This window comes from Chinchilla lanigera, unplaced genomic scaffold, assembly GCF_000276665.1.
Source record: "Chinchilla lanigera isolate Chin_1 unplaced genomic scaffold, ChiLan1.0 scaffold00032, whole genome shotgun sequence".
Taxonomy (NCBI): domain Eukaryota; kingdom Metazoa; phylum Chordata; class Mammalia; order Rodentia; family Chinchillidae; genus Chinchilla; species Chinchilla lanigera.
The window spans coordinates 8,424,946-8,446,657 of record NW_004955433.1 but is presented as its reverse complement, the minus strand read 5'-3'; the positions used below and the strand labels follow the sequence as shown (position 1 = coordinate 8,446,657).

The 21,712-nt window shown below is 41.6% G+C and overlaps 2 protein-coding genes across 8 annotated transcripts in view; one reads left to right on the top strand and one right to left on the bottom strand.

Moving 5' to 3' along the window:
* Window positions 1-20,682, top strand: part of Brd7 (bromodomain containing 7) — a gene marked incomplete in the record, with an annotated part of 36,456 nt that extends 15,774 nt beyond the window's left edge. Inside the window, 12 exon segments of the mRNA XM_013516217.1 lie at window positions 3,231-3,415; window positions 4,465-4,588; window positions 5,204-5,279; window positions 7,338-7,445; window positions 8,142-8,277; window positions 10,326-10,437; window positions 12,143-12,199; window positions 14,346-14,457; window positions 14,901-15,044; window positions 15,247-15,390; window positions 15,711-15,775; window positions 20,594-20,682. Of these exon segments, the coding sequence (XP_013371671.1) occupies window positions 3,231-3,415; window positions 4,465-4,588; window positions 5,204-5,279; window positions 7,338-7,445; window positions 8,142-8,277; window positions 10,326-10,437; window positions 12,143-12,199; window positions 14,346-14,457; window positions 14,901-15,044; window positions 15,247-15,390; window positions 15,711-15,766 (1,254 nt within the window).
* Adcy7 (adenylate cyclase 7) overlaps window positions 17,885-21,712 on the bottom strand; it is a 65,817-nt gene continuing 61,989 nt past the window's right edge. For all 7 annotated transcript variants that reach the window (XM_013516212.1, XM_013516214.1, XM_013516215.1 and 4 more), the window contains 4 exons: window positions 21,075-21,179; window positions 20,694-20,808; window positions 20,015-20,139; window positions 17,885-19,807 (listed from right to left, as the gene is read on the bottom strand). In XM_013516212.1, coding sequence (XP_013371666.1) covers window positions 19,661-19,807; window positions 20,015-20,139; window positions 20,694-20,808; window positions 21,075-21,179 — 492 coding nt within the window. In that variant the 3' untranslated portion in view covers window positions 17,885-19,660. The remainder of the gene's footprint in view (window positions 19,808-20,014; window positions 20,140-20,693; window positions 20,809-21,074; window positions 21,180-21,712) is intronic.

The window sequence follows — 21,712 nt, the reverse complement described above, 5'->3', positions numbered from 1 at the left end:
AACAAATTGAATTAAAACTCAATAAAGAAAAAAACTAAGGCCCTAAGATTCTCATTTGGAATTGATACGAATATTGTTCATCACTTTTAGTTATTTCTGTAGAGGCTTAATTCCAGCATAAGATTAGATGAAGTATGAAACTGTAGGAAGAAAGCTCTCTTATTTCAGTGTGTAGTGATGAAGTATGTTTGGTTCAGTCTCGGTGAAGCATGGATCTCCCTTTTAGTAGAAAGAAACAAAATATACAAATGAGCCAGGCATGGTGGTACATGCCTATAATCCCAGCACTAGGGAGGCTGAGGCAGGAGGATTGCTGCAAGTTTGAGGCCAGCTTGGGCTGCAAAGTGAGTTCAAGGCCTGCCTGGGCTGCAAAGTGAGTTCAAGGCCAGCCTGAACTACATAGCGAAACCTTGTCTCAAAACAAAAACATCAACAACAACAAAAAAAAGAACCACAAATGAGAAATCATTTGGAACTGTCTCAGAACCACCTTTCCACAAGAGCAAGCTCTTCCTTGAAGGATAAGAATTTGTGATTAGAAAGGCATTTGAGGTAGGAGAAAAGTATGCAGAGGTGCTGACACATCATCGTCAAGCAGGATGAGAGAACTTAGACATGAAATGCCTTAGTGCTAAGAGGTAGGGTCATCCAGCAGTGGCTGGTGAAACAGCCTGTGAAGGATAAGCCAAGGTGATATGCATCTCCTGCTTTCAAGGAAAGAGAATTCCAAAGATAAGTTGTGCTTCTGAGGTTGTGCTCATAGCTCTGAATAGTAGGATAAATGTACTTAGAGACGACTTTCAAGAAACTGTGGATGACCCTGGCACCATACCATGGCAGGCAGGCAGAAGTCTGAGTGCTAGCCTGTCTTCCAATAGTTGGTGGACCTTGGACAAGACAGTAACCAACATGGGCCCCAGTTTTCTCCCCACAGTAAAGGTTTAATCTTTAATCTCCAAGGTGATTTTCAGCATGAATGTTCTGGTTCCAGGTAAGAACTAGAATCAAGAGGAAACTATGAAAAAAGAACACCTAGACGGAGAGAGAGTTTGTAAAGGAAGTGAGTGGGTTGAAGCCAGGTAGGAGAAAGGAATCAGAATTAAGAGCTTGAGCTCAGACTCAGGAGAATTAAAGGTTAATAAAAGTGAATCATACATAATTGCATATGGTTTTTCAATTTTTTATGGTGATTGACTGTACTACAGTTTTGCATTTGAAGAAATGCCTTATTGTGCAGATGTCTGAGTGTCTGTACTTGGCTCTGATAGGTTCTTGGATCCACTTAACTTAGGGAATGGAAAACATTTGATGATTATTCTTGCACTCCTAATATTTAAACAACATCAGTTCCCACCCTTTCTTAAAGACTTGGAAAACTGTAATGTAAGATGGTTACCCATCTTTGGCAAAAATTTGCAGAGGAAAGGAGATGCTCAGAATCTAGAGCCAAGCCATATTCCAAGCTTAAAAACCTGGGAATGCCTGTTGTTATGATTGAAGTAAATGTACACTCAGCAAATGTGTCTTTATTCATCTAAAATATGTGAGTTGAATTTTTAAGGAAAAGTCTAATTATTGGGATCAATTCTGATCTACCACTATTTTCTCTTTTCTCTAATGCAGTTGATCCCAGCATCTCTTTAATATTACGAGGGGTGGGAAGCACGGAGAATAAACAACTTCTCCTTCATTCTTCCTTGTCTCTCTCTTCTCTAGTCCTTGTCCCTCTTCTCATTATCTTCCTTTTGCTCAGATCTACCCATCCTGTGTTATGGCTTCCTGCTGACTGTTCTGTCCACTCTAGGTGGGAGGGATCTTTACAACTGTGATTTTAAAGTGTTTAAACTTGGGCATTCTGAGTTAACTCTACTAATGATAGTGCTCTCAAGAGAGACTAGAGTGTCCTTCCGTGAGTGAGGTCTTTTCAGAAATAACTTTCTCTGTTCATTGAAAAGACTGTAGTCATTCATCACATTTTTAGTTACACTCCAATAGTGAGTATTGGTGTAAGCGTTATTTTTATAAAGAATGAACAGATGAAGAATAACTCATTTGCTCTCCTAAGTAAATACTTTAGCAGGATGCTGCATTAAAGTACAAACAGTACTGTTTGTTTCATAGTAACTTTGGAATCAGGCTAATCAAGGTGTAAGTCCTAGCCCTATGATTTAGAAGCTATGTGACCTTAGGCCATGCGACCTTTCTCAGCCTTTTTCCTGTAAAAATGGGAGTAATAATATCACCTTATACAGTTGTGTCTGGTACAGGGGGAAGCACTTAGTAAAAGTCAGCTGTATTGATGGCAAGTAATCCACACTTTTAGTCCCTTAAATATTGTAAGATTGGGGATAAATAAATAGCATGCTGACTTGGAGACATTTTAATTACCCAAAGAGATGAGAAAAGGTCCATGACAAGAGGCCCAGTGTTAGTCATTGGTTCTCTGACCTTGGTTAATCAGTAGGCATTTTTGGGCTGTATTCTTGTTTGACCTCTTCTCCTTTCTAGTTTCTGTCATTCTGCAAATTTCTTCCCAGCCATTGCTATACAAACCTATGGAGCTGCACTTCACAATTTTATTCAGTGACAGGCCTCCCAAATTCAAAGGCAGAAGTAGTCTGTAGGAACAAATTTGCCTCCTTAAAATATACCCAAAAACCTTAAGCCCTTAACTGCAATGAAAATTTCATGGTGCATGTTTTAAAAATAGAAATGTGTAGTAAGAACATTGTGCGCTCTGAGAAAGAACTGGGCTAGCAACCACTTGCTCTTCTCAAGGCATGTCATTTTCACACAGAAAATGCCATTGTGGCCGGTGATCACCATAGGATACAAGTGTAAAGGTTCTTCACATGCTTCAGGTTTAAATACTTAATCACTCTTAAGTTTCAAAAGATAAAATGGACTGTTACAGAGTTTCAACATACTGTTAAACTAAATTGTACTTTCTAACTACAAAAAACAGTCAATTTATACTTACTCCTCTGTTAACTTTCTGATAGTGCAACAAAACTGTAAAGCTTTCTCTTACACTGGAAATTAAATGGTCTGAATCAAAGAAATAGGACTTTCTTGATCTTGTTCCTAAATATTATCCTCTTATAGTATAATTATATTTTATTTTTCTTCCCTACCTAATGACAGTGTAAGTTCAAAATTATGGGGGGAAAATGCTTTACTGTAAAAGTTAATGACAGCCATATAATAAGAATATTTTAAAATATTTATAGGAAAGAATTCAGAGCCTAAAGCAGAGCATAGAGTTCATGGCCGACTTGCAGAAAACCCGAAAGCAGAAAGATAGAGCAGACACCTCCCAGAGTGGAGAGGATAGTGGCTGCTGGCCCCAAGAGCGGGACGACTCTGGAGACACTGAAGCGCAAGCCTTCAAAAGTCCCAATAAAGACAATAAAAAGTAAGGAATTTGGAATATTAAGGTTAAACTATCTTTTCAATCTAATAAAAGAGGGGGAGACTTCTGGTTGAGAGAGTGGCTGGGAGAAATCAAGTCCCCATGTATCATTTGGCTCTTTCTTGGCATCAAAGCCCATTTGGATGCTTTCATACCCTTTTTACAGAGCACTGCTATATATGGAATTGTCTGAGCAGTTCAGAAAACAGTTGTAAATGTATGTTGTTACTAAAGTTGTTTTAAAGCCAATGAATTATGACTAGAGACTCGTTAGGGAGTTTATTTAAGTAGAACTGTGTGTTTCAGAAAAATTGTGTATTCGTTGCCTCATTCCACAAAGTGAAAAAGTTCGGCAGAAGCACACTGAAAATGGCTGCTTAAATCGATGGGCTGTCCCTGAGCTGTGTGCATGTTTTCCGCAACACGTCAGCTGGTAAGCGCAGGCAAGAGCCACTGGTCCTCCTGGCAGTGACTAACTGCCCTGCGCCTCACGGTCAACCGTAGGGTTTTATAGAGCGATACAGGTCCTACAGGTCACCTGGTTCTTCCCAACGATCAAAGAAGAAGGATGCTGTGGCCTGGGGAAGGGAGGGTCAGAGTTAAGAGTTTGGAATTTCTGCTGTCACACATGCAACACATTTCTTTGTTCTGTTTCTAAGGTTTACATATTTTAAATGTCTGTTTCAGATTTGAGTTTTAAAACTTGAACTTAAAATGTATATTCCTCCTCCTTCAAAATAACATCTGAAGTTAAATTCTTTTTTGTGAAAGTACCCAAGAGAACATTTAAGACAAGTTAACCCTGGACAAAAGAAAGAGAAGTAGCTGCTGCATTAGATTTGCCTATTTCTGCATCATTCGAGCACTTACTAGATCACTAGGAAATGAACAGTGATATACATGTCCCCACTTATGATGTTTTGTTTTGTTTTATTTTGTTTTTTGGTACCGGGAATCAAACAGGACCTCATACTTGCCAGGCAGTCCCTGTGCCACTGAGCTATATCTCCGGCCCTTCATCTTCTTTTATGCTTAATTAATTTGTGTTTCAGGAAAGACAAGGATGTGCTTGAAGATAAATGGAGAAGCAGCCACTCAGAAAGGGAGCAGGAGCAGATCGAACGTGCTGTCCAAGAGTCGGGGGGGAAACTGACCCGACGACCAGCCAATAGCCTGGTGAGCAACATCCTTGCCCTCAGAGACTGTCAGCATTTACATTTCTCCTGTGCTTTTAGTCCATATCTGCCATAGAGCTTTTTGTCACTAGAAAGCTCAAGAAGAAAAATTAATGTATTTGTTTATGAAGTGTGTGATGACCCTTAATCCTCTATTAGTAAAGGGTTTTATTTGTAGTGAAGTTAATGTGTTCTAAAATTGGAAAGTGAATCATGTGCTTTATTTTAATCTTACAAGAAAACATTTATATTTTGGCCTTTTAAAATCATACTGTTGAGCGTACTGGTTTTTAAACTAAATGAATTTATATATGACTTTGGGGAAGCCACTACCAGGTGACAGTATCTTCCTGTTTTGATAGAACCAGGTGACGTGAAGGACCTGTGTACTTTTTTAAAATTCCAACATTTCCTTACCCTCTTTTTTTTTTTTTTTTCTGGTCTGTACCCTCCACTTCTTAGCACCTGTATCAGGTGATGGTTGTGAAAGGCAGGATTTGAGAATGAGCCTATGATCAACCTGCACTGTTAGGCTAATGAAAGTTTTCTAGTGCTATATACATGTGTTTCATGTATAAAACCTTTTTCCATCTGAATGAACTTTGGTTCATTACAGTGCGAATTTGAGAGAAGAAAACCAGATGGAACAACAACACTGGGACTTCTCCATCCTGTGGATCCCATCGTAGGAGGTAGGATCACAGAGCAGGGCTAGGCTGTTGATGATATTTCACAAGGAACATGGTTAACATTTTAAAGCAACAAGCCAACTGTGTCATTTTCCACAAAAAGCTTAATTAAGCACCATGTATTTCATGGTAACATTAAATTGTTCAGTGAATATCCATTTTCATACTGTCCTGAGAGATAATTGGAGAATGAATAGTGACAAAAAATTTCTGCACTTTAAGAATTAACTTCCAGTATTTATTGTTTGCTATGGGCAAGACACTGTCATAGGAGCCATAGGTAGAGTGAAGTATATGGTAGGGAGCAAAATAGAAAGATGAGTCCTTTCCTCTTACATTCTCCAGGGTAGGAGAGGGACAGAACATACAAAGAAGATGTCTGTCATGAATAAACACTTGCTTATCATGACTAAGTACTACAGAGGAATAGATCATCTATGATTGTATATAAGAAAAGATTTACTACCTAGTGTTTGGGGGTTAGGGTGGGCTTCCTTAAGGAGGCGATGTTTAGGTTGAACTCACAAGTAAGTAAGGGACAAAGGAATAGCATTGGGGTATGCAGGTGAAAATATCTTAGAAGCAACAAAACTTGATGCATTTGAAGACTAAAAAGGCTAATCTAATGTTCTCCCAATATAACAGAAGAGGAACCAGTGCTGCATTTTAAAACAGAATTCTTCCTGAAGTATTAGGAATTGAACCCAAAGCTTTCACACAGAGCTATATCCCTTGCACTCTCCCCCATTTATTCTTTTGAGGCAGAGTCTTGCAAAGTTACCCTAGCTGTGCTTGGCCTTGCTATCCTGTCTTAACCTCCCAGAGTGCTGGGATTATAGGCATGCACTACCATACCCAAACACTTTTGTTTTCATGTGATCTTTTCATAGTAGAAACCACAGTATTAAGAACATAGCTCTTCATATTATAGCTGTGGTGAAGATTTGATGATGGGAGATACAACGAACTTGATTTGGGTAATCCCTGAGATGCACCCATTTCTTTGAAGCTAGTGTCTAGTCTGTGCTCTTAGTCTGGTTTCCTGGTTTACAGCTTTTTTTTTTTTTTTTTTGTCTTTATGAGACAGGGTCTCACTGTACAGTTCAGGCTGGTCCTAAGCTCACTTTGTAGCCCAGGTTGGTCTTGAATTTAGTGATCCTCCTGCCTCAGCCTCCCGAGTGCTGGGATTACTGGCATACGCCACCATGCCCAGCTGAGCTTCTTTCGGGCATAATCAGATGTGGCCAAAGCTGATTTGACTCCTCACTCAGAGTAGTTCCCTCAGTGGAAGATGTCCCTGTTCATTATCTCAGTTTCGCCTTCCTGGTGGAGGTACTGATACATAAGGAAATCAAACTGCAGACTGCTCACCCAGAAGGAGATCTGATTTTTACATTTGAAGTTTTTTCCTGGTACTTTCATCACATGCATCGCCTGTAGTAGTATCCTTTGTGGCAAGAGGTGTTAGAAAAACCAAGACTTTGGTGGAAGAAAAGAACACCCTTTGTGTTGCATACTCTTGGAGACCACATTTCTCCTGATACCATCTTTCTCCGTTCTTTTAGGTGTGCCTACTTCATGATTTCTGCTTATATCACATATTCCCAGCTTCAGTTCAGTTGAGTTCCTATTTACCCAGATCACATTTCTAATGGCTGTTCCTCACTGCAGTAAAAGAATACCTGCCATAGGATATTTTTCCTTTACTTTTTTTTTCTCAGTAACTTGCCCAATCTAGGCGAGAACTTATCATCTTCCTGCCTCTTTATAGGCATGCACCACCATATCTGGCTTAAAAATCTTCAAGTGAAGTCTTAACACAATTATAAAGAATTCTAGGCAGTAGTAGTATAATGAAAAGGTCCAGGTTTTTTGTCCTGGCTGCATTCCTGCCTTTCTTACCTCAGATTTCTCTTATCTTAAAAATGGATAGAATAAGGGCTACCCAGCCTCCTTTGGGGGAATGTAGCTAACATGAAGTAATACACATGAAAGCACTCAGCGGAGTACCCTACAGATCATTTCCACACGTGTCTTACTGTGCTCAGTTTTATGTCTCAGAACCAGGCTACTGTCCTGTGAGACTAGGGATGACAACCGGAAGACTTCAGTCTGGAGTGAATACCTTGCAGGGGTTTAAAGAAGATAAAAGGAACAAAGTAACCCCAGGTGAGGCTTCTGCATAGTTACAATATTTTTTCTCTTTCTATTTCAAGTAGTTAAAGAAAGGACTCATAATTACCACTCATTGCTTTATGCACTAGCTCTCTTGGTGGTACTTTTGTAATATCAATTAGTTATTTTACTAACTTCAAAAGAAACAAATCAGATATTAGTATTCAAAATGAGTTTTTCATTTTCTCTTCCCTTTTGTGGGGAATAATTCATTTAAGTTGCAACTTCACAAATGTAGTAGGCCATATGTATTTGTGGATTCCATATCATGAATTTAACCAACACAGAGTGGAAATATTCAGGAAAAAAATTGTGTCTGTACTGAGCACCTACAGATTCTTTTTCTTCTCATTACTCCTAAACAATACAATCAGGTATTATAAGTAATCTAGAGATGATTTACACTAAAGAGTATGGAGGATATGTGTAGATTCAGTGCAGATACTATTCCATTTATGGGACTCAAGCATCTTTGGATATTTTTCTATTTGTGAGTGGGTGGAGTTCTGGAACTAATTCCCACGATCCTAAGGGATGGTTGTATCTGATTGGGAGAAAATAATCTGTCTTAGATTTGCCTATCAGTCTATGAAGCAGTAAAGTTAGAAGGGAGTAATCTTTAATAAAGCGAAGAAATAAAGTCACATAAAAACTAAAGAACAGTATTACAGTATTTATTTTTTTCAACAGTGTTATACTTGAATTATGGGCCGTACAGTTCTTATGCCCCACATTATGACTCCACTTTTGCAAATATCAGCAAAGATGATTCTGATTTAATCTATTCAACCTATGGGGAAGATTCTGACCTTCCAAGTGATTTCAGGTGAGTCACTAGTTGTTATTCTAAGCATAATCATATCTGAAATACCAATGTACAATAGTGATTTGTGGGGAGACTTCCAAACTTACCCAAATGGTAGGAAATGTGTTCAGTAATTGCCTTAAGTGACAGTAGTAGACCCATAATTACCATCCTTTAATGGAAACAAAATTTTCTAAAGAGAGAATATATCTCCCTGGTATTGGCATCTGCAGTGTTGTCTTACCAAAATATGCTTTTAAATGTGCAGTGGACCACAACTGATACTAAAGTTCAGGAGCTTGTTAGCTGAAAGAGTTACGTGCCATCTGTTCTGCTATACTATGTTTTTTTGTTCCCTTTGTGGCACTAGGGATCAAACCCTCGGCAAGCTCTCTTAATACTGAGCAATACCTCCAGCCCTCTACTGTAACATTTTTGTGTTTCAGTTACATTTTAAGCTTGATCAGTTTGGGAGCCCACAGTGTATTTTCCCCGAGTTGTGAGGTGTAGACATGATGACCTGATTCCTAAGATAACCCAAATGTAACCAACCCTCTGTGACAGATCGTGAGGCAGACAGGCCATTGCAGTTACACTTAGCCATTCCTTACTGCATGCTACTGTATAACTTGTGTTCAGTAACTGAACACATGGTTCAGTAACTTTTGTGTTTCTATGTAGGATAATGAGGTACCATCCTAATTTACCAGGGCTGTGACTCAGGGTGAGCTTGAATGTTTTCCCTTCTTGAGAGTCGCTAACTTTTATTATATGTTAAAATTTTAGCTCTGTAGATTAGCTAGTCCCCTGGTTTTCTGACAAAAGGCTATTCTCTTCTCTTGTAAGTATGTGTGATTTTGTTATTGTTATAGGCAAGGGTCCCTAAGTTAGAGATTGGTAGTTGTTTCAGATCAGACTGTTTATATATTTAGACTTCCCCAGCTTGAACAGATTCTTTCTGGAGTAGCCTATGTATTCCACAAATAGCCATTACTATGTGCCAGGTATCTAGATGATAGAGGTTCCACAGGGAAGGAGTAATGACAGAGACCTGTCCCCTCCTGTTAGATGCTGACAGTGCTCTCGAGGAAGGTAAAGCAACAAAAGAAGAGAGTGATGGGGTCAGAGAATACTTCGCTAAGAAAGAGAAAGTCGAGTAAAAACTTAGTAAATAAGGAAACAGGAGTACTGCAGAAAAAAAGAAGAGTATACCTTTCCCTGAAGTAGCTGTGCTAAGCCTGGAGGAGGGGCCCTGCCAGACCTGCCCAAGGAATAGGAGCGAAGGGGGAAGTGACTGGCAGGGAAGTAAGTGGGAGTGGGTCTTTATAAGGACTTGGAGGAGTTTTATTCTGAGTGAGGAGACTAGAGTGGAATAGTGACCCCTCCTGGCTTATTCTAAAAGGGGCTCTAGCTGTTGTGTAGAGAAAATGGACAGCAGGGATCAAGGGCAGAAGTTGGGGATCTGATGTCATAATCCAGGTGAGAAATGGACCAGAGGCGTAACCGTTGAGGTATTGAGAGAAGAAATCATTAATTAGTGGGACTCATTTCACTGATTAAAGAGGAAGGGAGAATGAGATGACGCAGAATTTTCATACAGTATAAAAGGACATGGTTGCCATGTATGGAAAAGGGGAAAGTTTCAGAGTACACCACTTGGGGAAACGATCCAGCATTTCAGTTTTGAGTATTCGAGGCCTTAGTTGCTTATTGGACATCCAAGTGAGGTCATGACTGATATTTAGTATGTTTGTGGAGACCCTGTGGGGAACAAGGTCACTAATGAGAGTAAGCCCAAGGGCTAAGCCCTGGGCCCCCATTATTGAGGTCTCATTTTTCTTTGGAGTTCCTTCAAGAACATTTCATTTTTACTGTGCTCTTGGTATTGTTTAATTCTCTGATGAAAATAAATTTATCATTAGTAAATATGTAAATATAGTTTGCTTCTAGACAGAATTCAACATCATGTATAAATCAAAGGCATCTAATGGAAACAGTTGGCTGTGACTAGAAGGACTAAGCCAGTGGGGATGACTTATGTGAAAGTAACCTTCGCAATTCTCTTTCAGCGTCCATGAGTTTTTGGCAACATGCCAAGATTATCCATATGTTATGGCAGATAGTTTACTGGATGTTTTAACAAAAGGAGGGCATTCTAGGACCCTACAAGAGTTGGAGACGGTAAGAATGCTGCTAAAGAAATAGTTTATTATTGGCTGTGAATCATTAGTCATTCTGTGTTATGAAACCAGGGATTAACCAGTATGACAGCTGAACTCCATTCCCCTGAGACAGCGCAGCCCAGCCTGGGTGGAGGCCATAAGTGGAGAACAATGGACGGAACAATCAGCTACCAGGATCTTTTAGGGCCAGAACATTGCCATCCTCTCTAATCCTGGGAGGAATGTACGATTCAGAAATGGAGTTTATACTCTGAAGTCAGTCGAGCTGTGTTCTCTAACAAAAAGAAAAGTTTTGCTTACTGGCTTGAAAGTAAGTTGGCTAAAGTGATGTGGAATGCGCTGTTCCTTATTGTGTGCTAATAACAGTGGTAGGAACCTCAGGTTAGAAAGTAAAAAGCTTCCTCTCTGCAGTCTGCTAGCAACATTTGTAAACTCTCAACAGTTCATAATCTGGAATAATTCAGAGTCTTGGCTCAAAGATCAGAGCCAGAAAATTTTCCCACTGACAGAGGGATCTCCCAAGTACTCCCTTTACCGTAGTTGGGGAACTTTGTAAGTATCTCATGGATGTTTTTTTCGTTGGGGGTGTGTGTGTGTGCTTTGTGGTGCTGAAAATTGAACCAGGCCCCTCACACACACTAGGCAAGTGCTGTGCCACTCAGTTACATTTCCAGCCCCAATGTCCTGACTCTCTGTGGTGGCTGTAACTGCAGTGCCTTATCCATAGCCACACACATGATGTAGTAGTTCCATCAGCAAAGCTGGGGTCAGTACTTCAGGTTCAGTGGTAACTGCTATAAAATCCTGGCACATGAACTACTTTCTTCTTTCTACCTACAAGTACCACCTTTATACCAATTCAGAAATATTTTTACTATACCCTTCCCATCAGTGTATCTGAATTAATTTTTTACTAAAATTGAATAGCTTTTGTAAATCCGGCAATATAATTTACAATGTAATTTTTCTGGCCTTTGACCCAGCAGTTCCTCTTACGATTTATCCTAGAAAATATGAGTTTTGTATATAAGGATACATTGTATATAATTTTTGGGAATTGGAAAATAGTTAAATCCCAATACAGTCTTTTAAAGAAAACGTTTGATGTCCAATACATATTTGTGTGTTGTTTGTGTGTTTATTATCTCCAATGGATAGAGTTATGGAAGCATCCCCATTCTCTGTAGGACTTGCTTGCATATTTTGTACTAATCCTCTCCTGAGGATATTGCTTGGTTAATACACAGTATTCCTTAAGGCTTCTTCCTGTCTTGTCAGAAACTTAACCTGTTGTTGAAAACAGCCTCCATTTATTTAGGTATTCATATGCTGTTTATCAAATACCTTCCTCAACATGTATACCTTTTGATTAGGTATGGATCTCAGCACCACCACTGAGTACCCCAGCTCACCAAATGCTAATATTTATTTTTAATTAAAAAGCCAGGCATGGTGGCACATGTCTGTAATCCACTCAGGAGGCTAAGGCAGGAGGATTGCCTTGGATTCAAGGCCAGCCTGAGTTAATAGTGATACCCTGTCTTGAAAAACGAATCACTAGCTGGATGGATGGACAGATAGATATATTCTCTTAATACATGTTCTTACCATTTTTCTGTTATAAAACTTCTGACAGTTTTCTGTTTTCCTTAATATTTGCTTTTTCATAAATGTTCCATAAAAAATTATTTTTCTTTAAACAGTCATCACCTGAAGATGAAGGTCAGACCAGGACACTTGACACAGCAAAAGAAATGGAGGTGATTATATTTTGTTCTTTACATGAAATAAGTGAAGAATTAAAAGACCTGAATGATAAAACTTTATTTGAAAATAAAAATACACATTTAGTGTCATTTATCACAAAAGAAGTTATTTTTGTCTGTGACAGAGCCGTCTGAGAGCAAGGCACAGGTGAGGCCATCTTAGAAAGCAGTGCCCACGCCAGGCATGATGCTGTACATGTATTCCCAGTTACATGGATGGCTGAGGCAGGAGGATCACAAGATCAAGGCCAGCCTACGCAACTTACGGAGAGCCTATCTCACAATAAAAAAAAAAAGGGTTGGTGTGTAGCTCAGTGGTAGAGCCTGATTTGCCTAGCATTTGTGAGGCCCTGAGTTCAGTCTTCAGTACAGTAAGTCCCCAACTTATGAATGAGTTCTGTTCCAGGAGAATTGTTCATAAGTTGTTTTCATTCTTAAGCCAACAAAGTGAGTCTTACACAGTACAAGTTCACAACTTGAATGTTCTTAAGCTGAGAATTTACTGTACAACACACAAAAAAATCAGGTGACCCAAGGCTTGTTTCCTGGGTGGAGTGCTGGTGGTATGTGGGTATGGGTAAGGCCCAGATGGTGGAGAATCTTCTGTGCAGTGCTGGGAATTGAGAATTTACCTAGAAGATAGGACCCTATGATAAAACGTGAAAGGAGAGGACCAGTGAAGAGCTTCAGGGCTTGTCAAAGCAAAGAAAAAAGCCAAGACAATGACTAGCATACCAATTGAAAGGACAAAAGGATTTAGCAAATACAACAGAACAAAAGTTGATGTGACCTGATGCCTGAGGTAGGTAGTAGTATCAGCTCACATAGGAAGTCCGGGAAAAGGAGGACACCTTTCATAGGAAAGAAGTCACATGCCCTTTCCCATGTGATGAGTGTGACTGGGACATTGCGGGAATTGTGGAGCTGGAAATGGTTGTTGTAGACGTAAGATTTGATTCCCATCATTAGAGTGAGAACACGGGGAACCTTGGAGAAGATCAGTCATTAAGATAGGAAACCTGTGAATGAATACTGAGGAGGAGAGAGAGTTCCGTGTCAGATGCTGCAGAAGCCCAGTAAGGAGAGTGGAAGTGTCACTTGTAACCTTGATCATAGTGATCTCAGTGAAAGGGTAGGGGCAAAAGGGAAACTTCTGTGAGTTAAGTGACTGGAGGGAAACTGGACTAAAGGTTAGACAAACATAAGCCCTGTAACTGAGGGGGAAGGAAGGCTGGAGATGTGAGATCCAGTAAAGATGTAGATGGTGTTTACACAGCCATGTTTTCAGGAAAAGGGGAGCCAAGCAAGGCCATGTGCTTAATGAGCAGGCGAGAGGAAAAGAAATCTTGAGAATGGGAAAAGAAGTTGGATAAGTAATAAAGAGTATTGAGTGGAGCTGTGCAGTTGTAGCTGAAAAGGCAAACCCTAAATACATACTAGTGCCAGGTTAGTTTTCCTGCATTGCACACTTTGAGCCCACGCATGTGCAGGCAGAAGTTTGGGTATCCAGATTAATCTTGGGCTGCAGTGTCAAATACAAATGGAACCACTAACTTTTGGTTATTATCTGAGTTGATGTATCTTCCACAGTCAGCATTGAGGTTATAGAAACTCTTGAGTCTTAGAATTCCAAAAATACAACTCTGCCTTTCTTAAGATCTTGTTTCTCCTGAACAGTACTGACAGCCTAGCTTTGAGGTTTCCAGGATACTCATAAAACATCTAGACTCTATAAAGATACGCTGTAGAAGTGCAAGCGTATGGACTGGGTGGGTAAAGCATTTGCCTTTGAGTCTTAGAAATACAAGGCATTGTCATACCATAGCACTTCAAAGTTGAGGCAGTGATGAGGCTCCTTATCTTTAGAGTTGTTGATATATGAAACAAGTAATGCAAATTTGTAAGACATCATTACATTACTGAGCAGTGTGAATTTATGACACTTATTTTGCCACAGTTTGGGAATAGTGTGTTAAAGGGTATTCCAGGAAGACATTCTGGGTAGTCATTAAAGTCATGCCTCCACAGTAAATAGGTGGAATGGCCTTGCCTCTAAAAGCAAGTCATCTTACTGATTTTTACTGAGCACTATCATGGCTTAGCAAGCTCAGATAATTGCCTTTTTTTTCTTTTGACTTAGATTACAGAAGTGGAACCAGCAGGGCATTTGGACTCTAGCGCTCAGGACAGGCTAACAGCGCTGAAAGCAGTAACAAACTTTGGTGCTCCAGTTGAAGTTTTTGACTCTGAAGGTGAGTGGCTGACATGTGGCTGGAAACTGAACACAGGTAATTAAGGTAATGCCACAGATTATCCCAGCCATGGACCACTGAAACATCTTGGGCCAAGCAAGTTAAATGAATGGTAGGAAGCCAAGTGTGGTGGCACATGCCTGTAATCCAGCTCTCAGATTTGTGCAAGTTCAAGACCAGCCTGGGCTATACTAGTGAGTTCAGGACCAGCCTGGGCTACACTGGTGAGTTCAGGACCAGCCTGAACTATATAGCAAGACTCTTGTCTTGAAAAGAAGAGTAGTAGAGCATGGCTGTGGTGTTGGTTTTTTTGGAGGGGCTTTACTCTTTTGAGGGGTGAGGCTAGCCAACAAATAGCCAAGCCCCAGAGCATAGGACTCAGTTTACCACACAAGACCATATGCAAGTATGTCTGTTTTCATTAGTATGTCCTTACCACACAGAGGCGGAAGTGTTCCAGAGGAAACTTGATGAGACCACAAGATTGCTCAGGGAGCTCCAGGAAGCACAGAATGAGCGGCTGAGCACCAGACCCCCTCCCAACATGATCTGTCTCTTGGGTCCATCATACAGAGAAATGCACCTTGGTACGTTGCACCTCCAGTAAGAGAAGAATCGGGAGATGCTTAAAGGGAAAACTTCTGAGTAGTGACACCACTATAAAGCATTGCTCAAATGAGCGCCATGGACAGTGTACCTTTTTGCATTGATACCCTTGTTATTTTGGATTTTAAAATTATCTACCTAAAGGAACTACTTTTCAGTACCTGGAATTTTTTTTCCCCCCAGCTGAACAAGTGACCAATAATCTTAAAGAACTTGCACAGCAAGTCACTCCCGGTGATATTGTCAGCATGTATGGAATACGGAAAGCAATGGGGATTTCCATTCCTTCCCCCACCATGGAAAACAACTTCGTAGATCTAACAGAAGGTGCGTTCCTGTTTGGGCGGGGAGGGGTGCTGTTAGTGAGTAAAAGGAACATCAGTCCTTTCCCTTCAGATAACATTTGAGAAGTTTGGGCTCTGAGATTTTAAGGTGTGAAACTACTTTTCTATCTTGTCATAAGAATTAATAAAAATTTCACACATTTGCCTAAAAAGCTCCAATGATGACCTAATAGTACAACTTCTCTTTAACCTTGAATGTGCTACAGAAGGGATATCAGCAGCTAACTCTGCTGGTGCTAGCTTCATCGTCACTTCCCACTTCTGATTGAAATGGAGAAAACCACTAAGTGTGCTGTCTTTCAGATCTGGAGGAGCCTAAGAAGACTGACGTTGCCGAGTGTCGATCTGATGGGAGCTGAGGATAACTGGTATTTGATTATATATTATGTACATATTTTTTTCATTCTGAACTTGGAAATGCTTTTCAAAACATATTAACTATTTGTAAATTGTGTTTTTAATTAAACTTTGGAACAATCAACTTTAATGTTCCAGAGGCTGGACTTCTATTAGGTAATAAAATTGAACCTGGGACTCTTAAAGAGTATCGTGATATCAACTAAGTTACCCCTTGAGCTTTCTGCAGGCTGTGTCTGAGGATGATGTGACCAAGAGACAACCTCAGAACATGAAACAGCCTTCTTCAGTGTCATCCCTGAAAGAAAATCCCCCATCATTGAAATTCCTCAGTTTCACATTTGCCACACTCCGCATTGAAGAACTAATAATTCCTAACTTATCAGGTAGCATCTTGGTAATTTGTCTAAAAAGTGGTCCATCTGAGGAAGAAATAGGGCCTTGGGCTACTGCCAACCTGGGAACGTTCTTCAGAATAGTGCTGACGCTGCTTATGTTTCCCCAGCAGTAGCATAACTAGGAAGCTCTTTAAAAGTAGCCCTATTCCGTGAGATTTTCTGTCATTATACCATGGAAATAAATCTAAAATTTTAGGATTTATCAGTATAGTTCTGCTTTCTACCTAATAGAAATAATGTCCTCATGCATAGTAATTAGGTCCCTCACCACATCCCAGTGACTAAGCTCAGATGAATGGTGATTTTTCTGAAACTAGTTCCGAACATAATCTGTTTAAAATAAAAAAGTAGTATTGGACTGGGGACATAGTTCAGTGGTAGAGTGCTTGCCTGATATGTGTGAGGTCCTAGATTCAATCCCCAGTACCATAAATAAATAAAAGGAAAAAAATCCAAGATGTATATAGCCTAATTCTGTGAACACATTAACGCCCTATACAGGGCCATTCTGTAAAACACCCAAAGAGGAAGCCATTTTATATTTTCTTGACTTGAAAATTAACATGGAACAAAAACAAGAAAAGGAAAACTGATTATTTTAAATTTAAAACATGAACTAATCATTTAAAAACCTACTTAGAATATTATGCTAATAAAACCAATTCAATTTGTTTTATCAAGTCTTTATAGAGTCTAATCTCTAAAATACCGTTTAGACATTACTGGACACAGTTAAGCTCCCGGAGATTACTAAGATAAATTTAAATTCAAAATACCTTAGGACATTCAGGTTTTCCAGATTGCTAATTTAATGTTTCAAAAGCAGCCAAACACTGTAGTTTATAAAAATGAAACAAACATCCAAAACCATGTGACAGATCTATAATCTTACACAGAACCAACCCTTATCACTTGCATACATGATCTCAAAGCGTATTTCTGTACATTGATGTGTTATAGACACAAAGTGTACAGTGGGTAAGGATCAGCTTTTCTATTGGGAAATTTCCTTAATAAATAAACCAGAAAGATTTCCTCTGTTGTTTTCCATAGTCAGTGAAACCACCTTAGGTAAAAATTTTAAGCCAATCTTTATCCCAGTAGAGTGGGTCATTGTTGGAAAACATTTGTTCCTGCCAAAACAAAATGACACTTGCAAAGAAATTACTTGGTAATTAAAAAAGTCAAAAAAACAACTACAAGTGATTGTAATGGTCAGTTATACTCTATGATTTGAACATTAGAGACTGAAAACTTACGAAATATTCTTATCTGAGCACAATGCTTTAACTGAAAATAAGATACATGAATTTATTTTTTAAACTCCCTGATGGGATATCCATTGCTTTTTGGTTTTTTTGTTTGTTTGGCTGGTTGGTTGGTTTGTTGGTTGGGGTTTTTTTGGTACCAGGAATCGAACTCAGGACCTTGTGCTTGCCAGGCAGGCACTTGTGCTGCTGAGCTATATCCCTGGCTCCATTGCTGAAGGAAATAACTTGATGAATGTTGCAAGAGTAGGAACACACAGAGTTCCAGGAAGCCCATACCATGATACACGTCTACCTTATGTCAGCAACAGGACCCTCCTCTCCAGGAGAGCCCAGCTCAGCAGCCCTGGCCACTGTTAGATTTAGAGAGCACAGATTTCAGTACAGTACTCCTTGAAATGAGCCCTTTATATGACAAAGCAGAGTATAAAAAAGGCAATTTAGGCAAGGCTTCTATCTCTTGCTGGCATTTTTGCCATAGAACTTTTACAGAGCAAGGTTTTTGTTTTTTGTTTTTTGGGTTTTTTTTTTTTTAAGAGAAAAAGTAAAACGTAATTTCAAAACAAGATAATAGGGTAAAAATGGTTAATACATTGTGTATTGTTATCTTTAAATTAGTTACTCGAAGTACAAGATACAGGTGTTCAGAGCAAGTTTTTGCATGCATATTAATTCCAGTTACATGTGACACATTAGAGCTGCCACTAGCCCAACCCAGCACCTTTTTGCAAATTAGAATCGGTCCCCCTTCCTCAAGCTGATAAAACACAACCCGAGCAGATGGGCCCATTTCAACCACCTCCACCCCTGCCTGCACACTACTCTGCTACTCTGCAGCAAGGGTGGCAGTTCATCACAACCCTATATAACCAGTCTTTTGAAGGCTTCTGCGAGATTTTCTGTACAACTTCAGGAGGTTCACGGCTGGCTTCTAGCTATGAATCCCTGCGATGTAGTGACATTCAGTGGTGTTAGAGATCCCAGAGATGCTCTGGCAGCAGTGAAGTCAGTTCAGAAAAGGAACAGGCAGTTTGGTTATTTCTCCCTGTGAAACAGTTACATTGACTTCTAGCTCCCTGTGGAGCTGAAGTATGGTAAGACACCATCTTAAAGATGGCTTTTTACCTTGATGCGTTCGGGTTCAGAGCAAGAACGTCTCAGCATCTGTCAGGAGCTGGCTTCCCAGGTAGGGCAACCTTGACACATCTCATGCTGAGTAGATCCTTCTAGTTTTGAAGCTCTCCAGAGTCAGCTATGTGAAGACTAAAGAAAAGGAAGGATGCAGTGCAGGTTGTCCAAGGGCTCTCCGCATAGCCTCCATTCCTTCCCACTGAAATAGCATGAGATAGTAGATTGCAGGGGGAGCTCAGAAGTGCAGTAGTCAGGCAGAGCTGAAAGGTGGTACCTTGCTCCTAAGCTTTCAGCTTACTGAACGTGATCCCGGGAAGTGTTCGTTGGAGCTGCCTGACTCAGAGCCGAGGCTTCACTGCTCCGTGCCTTCTTGCTCTGAGCCCATTCCTCAGAACTGGCCCCACAGCCAGTTACTCCCATCAGCTGACACTGGACAGTAGTTCTATTTACATACACGTTGGAGATTTTTGCCCAGCATCTAAGTTGTCAAGAAAAGTAAAACCCCATTAAGAATGCACCCATTTAAAACATGTCAGAGATGACAAGAATGAAGTGTCCATTGTGCATTTTTTTCTCTACTGGAAGAATCCACTTGTAAAACACCCTTTCCAGCCTCAGACCTGTGTGAGGAATACAGACTTTCATGGCCTGTGGTCCTGGAGAGAAGGGGGCCTCCAACCCAGGCTAGAGAACTTGGCTTAGTCCTTCTTTGACCTAGAAAAGGTGGGTCTCCCTTATGCATGCTCACAGGCTGCCGAGGTGGATGTCTGTCTTGATCACACTCTAGGATCACCACCAGCGTAGTTGGCATCACATCCCAGTGGTCATCTTCCAGCTGTCCCGGAAACTGGTGCAGTGACAGCACAAAAGTTCTGGCTATACCACATGCTCTAGTTAAGCAGTTGCTCCAAGCAGGATCTGGTGCCTGTGTCTGAGAATCTTCTGGTGCAAATTCTTAGAAGCCATGCACAGCCATCTGCTGGGGGGCAGTGATGGCCAGAACCTTCCACAACCTTTGCAACTGGCTTGGGGCTGGCTTCCGGACCTGCTCTGGGGAGGAAACCAGCTTCCCACCGTGATCTGACTCCTCCAGAAGCCTTCAGTTCAGCCCCAGCCCCTGAAACTTGGCAGTGTCTGTGCACACAAAGTAGGTCCGAAGCTCGCCTTTGCCTTTGACATTAATCAGCCCCCGGCACTCACAGGAGTAACCCAGGCTTTGGAGGATGGTGCACGTCTCTTCAGTAACCTGAGCAGAGGAAGGAAGTGGGAAGAAAACTGCTGTGCTAGGGACAGGTAGCCGCGGGCCAGTAAGCAGCATACATGTCTGCTTTGTCTCAAAACCGGTGACCATAGTGGCACACCTCAGTGCTGGTGGACCCAGCTCTTAGGCCCAGGACCCCTCACCTGGGGGGGCTCTTTCCCTTCAGCCACATACTGCACGATGGGTTTTTACCTGGATTTTCCCAAGTTCTCCAGTGCTCTCCATGCGGCTGGCGACGTTAACTGTGTTCCCCCAGATGTCATACTGAGGCTTTCGTGCCCCGATCACTCCAGCAATCACAGGCCCATGGTTTATGCCTAAAGATAATGTTAACAGTTGGCACATCCCAGAGGAGAGCCACAGCTGAGAGTGCACCCCGCAACCGCAGAGCGCAGCAGGAAAGCACCATGAAGATAAAGGGTGGTTGGGGCTGTGTCCCTCGCCTGCAGCTGGAGGTGACTGTTGCAGGGAAAGGCACGCCCTGGCCATGCCAGTTCCGACTCTCCAACACGCAGGAAGTCGGGGCTTGTTAAGTCTTTGCCAGTCTCCCTTTCAGCAACAAATGGGCTTTAACCACTGACCACTGAGCCAACAAGGACTAGTTAGCTTTAATAATTCTGCTTTGCCATCACTGTATTTTAAAGTAAGCCATTTATACCTGTGACTTTGGTAGTCAGTTTGCTATAATGATACATTCTTAACTAAAATTTAGATAACTATAAGAACACTATGCAGAAGTCAGAATAATTATCCAGGCTATGCACTTCTCAGGTCAGAGGGGTTTCTGAAACTTGGTAGAAGATGACCCAGTACAGTGCGGCTAAGCAGATTGGGAGAAGCCATCCTGGGCTCCCAGCAGCTGGGCCCTCACCGACGCGGAGGCGAAAGGAGTTGAAGGAATGCCTGTTGATGCCGTCCAGCTTGCTCATCAAGGCGATGCTAAACTCCACCAGGACGCCAATGTGGGCATGCTGCCGCTCCAGGTCCTGCAGGACACAGGGCATGTGAAGTCCTACCCCCACAGACTCAGGCTGGTAGAGTACCTGGCCTGGCAGGACCCATGGGGCGGGGCAGTCAGTGGGCTGTCACCCTTCTCCACAGAGGTACCCATCCCCCACCTCCAGAATGCTCCAGGCTGAGCCATACATGTGCCTTCCCTCCTTCACAGGAAGGGAGCGAAGAGGCTCCGTTAAGTGGGAAGTGACAGGTCTGGAGGTTGCCTGTTGCATTTCCCCGCCCGGGTGTTCAGTACCTGGTTCTCGTGCCCGGAGGGGACACTGAGCCCTGCAGCTGCCATGTAGGTGCTCCCGATGGTCTTGATCTTCTCTACGCCACTGAACTTGGGCTTCAGCAGCAACTGCAGGACAGAGAAGATGTTGCAGCTAGAAGTACACAAATGCTCAGAAAGGATGCGGGGCTCCCCACAGGCAGATGTGTCTCCTGGGGCCCCTCCCAGTCGGAGCTCACGGCCAAGTGCAGGTGCAGACACCTCTCCCTCATCCTTCTCATCCCTTGGAAGGAGCAAGACACAGCTCAGAGTCTCGATTCACTGTCTGCAGCAGAGTCCAGCCCAAACCGACAAGCTTAGCTGGAAATTCGCCCATTCTATAAGGACCTGAATCTAATCGGAACAAACTGCCTACCACAGAGACGTTAACTAAGCATTTTCTGAGTAAATCAATAAAGACAGATTTGTTCCTTTTATATTTTGTAGTGTATGTTCCCCCAAAGGAGCTGCCTCGTTTTGGGTCTGGACCCAGGGCCTCGTACATGCTCTGGCTACCACTGAACTGCATCCCCAGCCCCTGTCCTCACCTTTTTAACTGCAGTTAGGCTGCTCCAGCCTCTACCTCGCCCTGCCTGGGCAGGTGAGAAGCCCAGAGCCCTGAC